General features: G+C 36.4%; 1 protein-coding gene across 8 annotated transcripts in view; it reads right to left on the reverse strand.

Annotated features, from left to right (window-relative positions):
- The window catches only part of LYST (lysosomal trafficking regulator), a 196,209-nt gene that overhangs the window by 136,735 nt on the left and 52,116 nt on the right, over positions 1-7,358 (reverse strand). For all 8 annotated transcript variants that reach the window (XM_003797445.3, XM_023517645.1, XM_023517644.1 and 5 more), the window contains exons 8-10: positions 4,116-4,272; positions 2,206-2,432; positions 1,655-1,721 (exon numbers count right to left, since the gene is read on the reverse strand). In XM_003797445.3, the coding sequence (XP_003797493.1) occupies positions 1,655-1,721; positions 2,206-2,432; positions 4,116-4,272 (451 nt within the window). The remainder of the gene's footprint in view (positions 1-1,654; positions 1,722-2,205; positions 2,433-4,115; positions 4,273-7,358) is intronic.

Below are 7,358 nucleotides of genomic sequence, written 5' to 3' on the forward strand. Positions count from 1 at the left end.
GCAATAGCTAAGAGGAGCCTATGGAGATATGACAACTAACTATGATGTGGTATCCTGGATGAGATTCTCGAGGAAATGTGACTAAACTGTGGACTTTAGTTAATAATATCAATACAGGTTTCGTTAGTTATAACACGTATCATAACAACTTAATGTTAATAATGGGGAAACTGCCAGGGAGGGGTGTGATGGGGGAGCTCTCTAAACTATCAGTTCAATCTCTCTGTAAACCTAAAGCTGTTCTAAAAACTAAAGCCTACTAAAAAAACTCAAAAAGTAATCTATACAAAATAAAAAGTAAAATTAAAGAAACAATAAAAAAGAACTGAAGTGCCGAAGCATGCAACAAGATGAATAAATGTTAAAAGCATTACGCTGTGTGAAGGAAACCAGTCACAAAAGAACACATATCTCATTTCTTGACATATCCAGAATAGGCAAATCTATAGCAGCATAAAGTAGGTGAGGGTCCAGGACAGAGGGATGTGTACGGGAGGACTGAGGGGGAACGGGGAGTACAGGGTTTCTTCCAGAAGTGATGGAAATGTTCTGAAATTGATCATGGTGATGGCTGCACAACTCTGTGAACACACCAAACAACACGGAACTGGACACTCTAAAAGGGTGAGTTGTATGGTATGGGAATTAAACCCCAATACAGCTGTTACTGAACCATGATGTAACAGAATTTCCTGGAATAAAGATGGAAGGAAGTCTTCAAATCTAGGGCTCGCTAAATAAATGCCTAGCAAAATAAATTTTAAAACATCCATACACTAAATAAGTAAATGGAAGAGAAGAGAAAGCGTCTACATATAGTACAATCCCAATTAATAAACACAGAGTAAAGAACATCACATTTGGTAAATATTACAGCATGAATTGTTTTAGTCATCAATCATCAATGGATTTGTAAATTGAAATATGATAAGAAAAAGGGCATTTACATAGTTTCAAGTTATCTCCCCACAAGATACTTTATAATTATAAAGGAAAAAATAGTAACTTTAAAATGGAGAAATGTGGCAGATGCCATCTTAACCATGTGATCAAAATTAACATCACCAATAATAACATCTAGATATCATAAATCCTTTGACATGATGTACTCAGAAGGACTTCACATCACTTCTGAGTCTTCCTGCCAAAAATGTATAACCTAGATCTAATCACAAGGAAACATAAGACAAACCCAAATCAACGTTTCACAGATGTTGGCCTTAATTCTCTAGCTAAAATTTAGGTTGCTTGTGGTCAGACATCATATTATGTGTTTATTATGAATTTCTAAAATTTCTGAAGAAGCATGAAGCACAGAGCAGATAATCAATATCAGATATGGCAGCAACTGCATTTAGGCTAAGATAATCAATATCAGATGAGGCAGTAACAGTGTTCAGACTGGGGTACAGTCACAATGCCACCTCTGTGAATGGCCCTCAACAACTCAACCACCTGGAGTCTAGACTTCCTCTCTATAAAGAAACTTACAATATGTCTGTTTCATTGGGTGGATCTAAGAAACAAATGAGATGACTGTACATAAAAATACCTTTCAGATCACAGAGTGCCATGCCAACGGAAACCATCATGATCAACTTTTCACATAAAATAACTTCCAAATTATTGTTTAAAACTACCAGTTTTGACTCACCTTGAAAAGTAGAATCAGCCTGTGATAAAATACTTAAGAACCCTCCTAAAAGATTTTTCACAGTTCCCTGAAGATTAGAAAACAAAACATAAGAAATTAAATTTCTTACCCTCACACAAGCATAAAGGACCTATAATGTCACAACAACTTATTTGATTGGGGGAGGGGTCGGTCTAGGTCTACTGTATAAATATTTACGTACTTAAAAATGTCTGGAAAGAATACTACATAGGATTACACATAATCTTCATTTACTTTTTATACTGTTTTTGAATTTTCTGATTTTCTAAAAATAATAGGTACGTTCTCAGAAAACATATGAGGATTAATTCTGGCTGGCTAATGATAACGTTAATTTTTATGCTAGCTTAGAAAACTATAGAATGAGAAGATTTTGGAATACCATTTGTAGGTAAAAATGCACCTAAGGTACTATTAAAAGTAAGCAGGGAGCCATGTCAGTTTTCAGGTTGGGTTATACATAAGGAGATGTGTTACTAGAACATGAGTCTGGTAAATATCGATCACATTTAACCAAATATATTGTTTACCTGTTGCATGAGCAGAAAAATATTCTTTTCTTTCTGCCTAATAATTTTCAACAAACTCTCAAATACATGAGCAAGCACATCAAGTTTGGCTTTACTAGCAGAAAGCAAATTTAATTCCAGAATACAAATCTCAGGATATATTATTTCCCCTTGAGTGAGGTTTTCAGGTAAGGCATTTGGACTGCTGGATGCGCTAAAACCTTCTATTTCAGGCTTTAAATCTGCCTCTGAAAAGGGAAAAAGAAAAGATTATTTTTAATCCCTAAACACTGAATATTTCAAATTTTGTTCACCATTATAGATGTAGTGGCAAAGTGCTATCTAGAGCTGCTCACAAAACCTTTTCCTACAATAGGACGTTTGATTACAATATACTTCCTGAATAATCAAGCCTCCTGGATTTTGAAGATTAATGAGTAGCCTTAAAAGTAATTTTGGTCTTCAATAGAACCACAGATATTAGCAACAGTAATGTTTATACACATATGATTACAGATTTAACACGTCCCTCGGACACAACTGGGAAAAAAAACTATCCCAAACTTCCTGACCCAGAAATACCTACATCACAGAGTCATTCAATTTGCCTGACCATATTGCTTAGAAATGGTAGGCTTGGCTATTGATTGGATGAATCTAAACTTGTCTTCTTCATAACCGAGACACAGATCTTGTCTTAGTGAATAATGCATTTTGGAAAATGTAACTAATGTCTTTAAGACTGCTATACTTTTTTAAAAAAATGTTCATATAGTTAAGAAATTTATAAATTTCCATCTAGCCAGAATTCTTTAAATTGATATCTACTTAACAAACACAAAACACAAAAGAGAAGAAACCCACAATTATAAAAAAAAAAAAACTGTCCTATGACACAGCTGTACTATAATAAAGCCACCATTAAGCCAATATTTTTTCAAAAGCACCATGGGTCCATCAAGCCCTTGAAGATATCAGTGATCATTCCTATTTACTTGATGGGAAAGAGAAAATAGACTGTAAGGAAGATAAACTACTATAAACTCAGTAATGGTACTGAGATATAATAAGACCATGACATAATAAGCTGGAGCTTTCCCAGAAATATGTTGGCTCTAATCAATCCATCTTTTCCATTCTACCCGAGCTTTAAATCTGAAGACAAAGGATCAAATTCACAACGCAGTTTCATCCTAAAGGCAAGACGGACTGTGGTAAACTAGGAAGAAAGCAAAGCTACAGCATCACTGGATACCACAGAAAGATGCTCTGAATTCCTTATGTTATTTAGTCTTTATAACAAACTGCCCAGAAGGCTCTTCCTATCAGTGTTCATTGGCTAGCTTGTTTCTAGTTAGGCTTCAATGTAAACATTGCCTCTGCAGAAAACACTTCCCTCCCCACCCAATCACTATTACTATCATATCAGCTGATTTTATTTTCTTCAGTCTATTTAATTTATTTCTGGTATTTATCGTTTTTCGCACTAGAATGTACAGTAGAACCTCCACAGTGGACCACCACCCTACACTGCCCACCTCCTTCAGCTGCCCTGATTTTCATCAGCCAGACATGCACCAGATGTACATATCAGTACAGTAGGCCTAGTTCCTTATGTTGCCCACCTCCGTATGCTGACCAGTTTGCATCGGGTGGTCAGCATACAGAGGTGGGCAACATAAAAGGTTCTACTGTAAATTGGAAGTGGGGACTTTTTCTCTTACCCCATGTTCTTAGGTGGTCAGAAAATGTTCATGATAGCAAAATAAATCTTATAGTTGCGTATACAAATGCTGGGATTTGTTGTGAAAATCAAATAAGATAAAGCAACATTAGAATTGTACGGCAATTCTAAAGTAGTAGCCTGAACCGTTTTGCCATTTAACAATCTGACTTGCAGATCCGATCATAAGAGCATTGTGGTATTTTACCATCATCCCAAGTTTCGCCATCCTCAGGATTGCTTTCACTATCAGCTTCATAACCTTCTTCTTCAACTAAAAGTTTAAAATTACAACACTGAGAATCCTCAGCTTCTTCTGAAAAATCACCAGGCTGGGATGACAATTCTTCCTCAGATTGATGACTCTATAAAGCCAATGTAATTCAAAGGTAAAAGTTGTAACATTTGCTCATATTTAGTATTAGAACACTTATTACTCAAAGTCATACTAAGGACAATTTTAATATTTTCTTGAAGACAAAACCATAGTAATCAATATTATTATCATTATAAATCATGAAATTCACTAGGCAAAATTTCCCAAACTCTCAGACAACTTACCTCCAAAAAGAAAGTTTTTAACAGAGAGAGCTATAGGTCGTTTCAATTTTGCTGAAAAATAAATCTATTTAAAAAATTTAATTTTAGTCACACTGGTCTACAATTAAGTTCACGAACTCATCCTAGCTACAAACCGCATTGCTGAATATCACTCCAGCCACCTCCAAATACTCCCCTTAGGAAGCTGTGCACCAATACCAGGGCCTAGTTCACCCTGCAGAGCAATTTTGGGACTCTTTTTCTGGAGTGGCCATCAGAGCTAGAGCTGTCATCATATTACCCTTGATGAATGTCATCAAAATGTCTTACTTTTTATATTTCCTTTATCTTTGGGTAAAGAAAAAAGTCACTGGAGGCGAGAACAGATGTGTAGGGAGGATGTTCCAATACAGTTACTTGTTTTCTGGCTAAAACCTCTCTCACAGACAGTGCCGTGTGAGCTGGTGCGCTGTCGTGATGCAGAGATCACGAGTTGTTGGCAAAAAGTTCAGGTCGTTTTCATGTAACTTTTTCATACAGCCTTTTCATTAATTCCAAAAAGTAAACCTGGTTAACAGTTTGTCCCATTAATACAAATTCATAAACATTGCCTCTTCAGAAAAGACTTCTTCAGAAAAGACTATTGACATTTACTTGGTCTGCTATGCTTCTCATAGTCAGTTGACAAGTTCGATGCATAATTTGACAATTTTTTTTTGAGACAGAGTTTCATTATGTCACTCTTGGTAGAGTGCTATGGTGTCATAGCTCACAGCAACCTCCAACTCTTGGGCTTAAGTGAATCTTTTGCCTCAGCCTCCCACGCAGCCGGGACTACAGGTGCCCACCAAACGCCTGGCTATTTTTGTTGTTGTTGTTGCAGTTGTCATTGCTGTTTAGCAGGCCTGGGCCGGGTTCAAGCCTGACAGCCCAGGTGTATGTGGCCAGCACCCTAACCACTGAGCTATGGGCGCTGAGCCCAATTTGACCATTTTTGCAATGTTTTCATCAGTCTGCTTGTTACTTGCTGCCTGGACTCAGTGATGCTTTTTCTCCCCTAGGAAAGAGGTTCAATCCATTTGTACACTGCCATTTTCTTCATGGCATTAACATGGGGACTAATGCGGCCCTGATTTCACTTCCATTCTTGCCAAGTTTAACAAGAAATTTAATTTTTGTTCATTGCTCTAATTCAAACCCTGACATTCCTGTGATAGCACACAAAAACACACAATAATAACAAACACCACTCAGTAAGATACCGCCACATGTCAACACAAACACAGCTGTGAAACACAGGCTGGGCGCCCTTAGTTCAGTGGTTAGAGTGCTGGCCACATGCAGCAGCAGGTCTGACAAACTTAACTGCCAGACCTTCATACAATAATAAATGACGAAAAAGCACAATGAAGTGAAATTATACTTCATACAACTTAATGCTAATAAATGAGGTGTCCAAAAGTTCATGGAAATAGAATTAAAACATAAAAATTAAAATTGTACACTTTACTTTGTAAAAGACGTTACCATCAAGTTCAAGACACTTTTGTAAGTGATGGTTAGTCCATCCCTAAAGAAACAAGGGTCCTAGGAATTTAACTATGTCAATGCAGTCTCTTTTATATTATTAACTAAAAAGAAAAATGGGTGCCCTTTAGATATTTTAAGATTAGGAAACAAAAAGAAGTCTGAAGGAGCCAAATCAGGACTATAAGGTGGGTACCTAGTGCTCTCCCATCAAAACTGCTGCAGAATTATCCTTGTTTGATTAGAGGAATGAGAGGATGAGCAGGAGCACTGCCACTGTGGAAAGGATTCTGTGTTGAAGTTTTCCCTGCATGTTTCTGCTAAAGCTTTGGCTTACTTTTGCAAAACACTTTTGCCTTTCACAATAAGGAGATGTTACTGTTCTTTGGCCTTTCAGAAAGTCAACAAGCGAAATGCTTTGAGCATCCCAAAAACCACTGCCGTGATCTTTGCTCTGGGGAGCCCTTGCTTTGATTGTGCTTTGTCTTCAGGATCATACTGGTAAAGCTGTTTTTCTCCTCTTACAATTCTTCCAAGAAATGGTTCAGGATCTTGATGCCACTTGTTTAAAATATCCATTGAAAGCTTGCTCTTGTCTGCAGTTGATCTGGGTGCAAAGGTTTTGACACCTTTCAAATTGAAGTATGCTCACTTTTAATTTTGAAATCAGAATTGTGTAAGCTGAACCAATTGAGATGTCTATGGTGTTGGGTATTGTTTCTGCTGTTATAAAAGCTTCACCATAAATTTGGTATCTGTTCTTGCTTCAATTTTAGCAAAATACATGTTGCTCTGACAGAGGCTCTTTTCAACTGATACCTTATGTTTCCTAGGGCCTCAGACTACATCATTTTCAGACATGATATAACAAGTTAGTATGAGTTAATCTGGTGCAAAATTTTTTTTACTTTATGCATATTTTTTCACAATACACATTTTACATGAACTTTTTGAAGATCCCTCACATATTTTATAGATTTGTTAATAGAAAAGATTTTTGTAAGGATTTTATAAATATTTTATAAATAAGATAACCAGAGGATAAATGACGATTTTTCAAAAGATCAATTTAAACATTTCAGATTAGAATTTGTCAACATGCGAATATCTCAAAAATCAAGATTTCTAGGTCTAACTTCCCATATAACACCTCATGGTAAGAAATTTTCCTTTTCTTATAAAAATGCTACTAATACCTTCCATTCTAGAAAATATATTCACTTTAAAGAAGCTCAGACTATTTGATCACTGCACTATCAATAAAGGTAGAATAAAGTCGATATTTTAACATTTTGCAGTTAACCAATTGGTTCAGCAATGTAAACGAGAGGGCATTAATAGCTATTTCAGGGCGGCGCCTATGGCTCAAAGGAGTAGGGCACCC

Source organism: Otolemur garnettii, unplaced genomic scaffold (assembly GCF_000181295.1).
Source record: "Otolemur garnettii isolate 467f Iridium unplaced genomic scaffold, OtoGar3 scaffold00116, whole genome shotgun sequence".
Classification (NCBI taxonomy): Eukaryota; Metazoa; Chordata; class Mammalia; order Primates; family Galagidae; genus Otolemur; species Otolemur garnettii.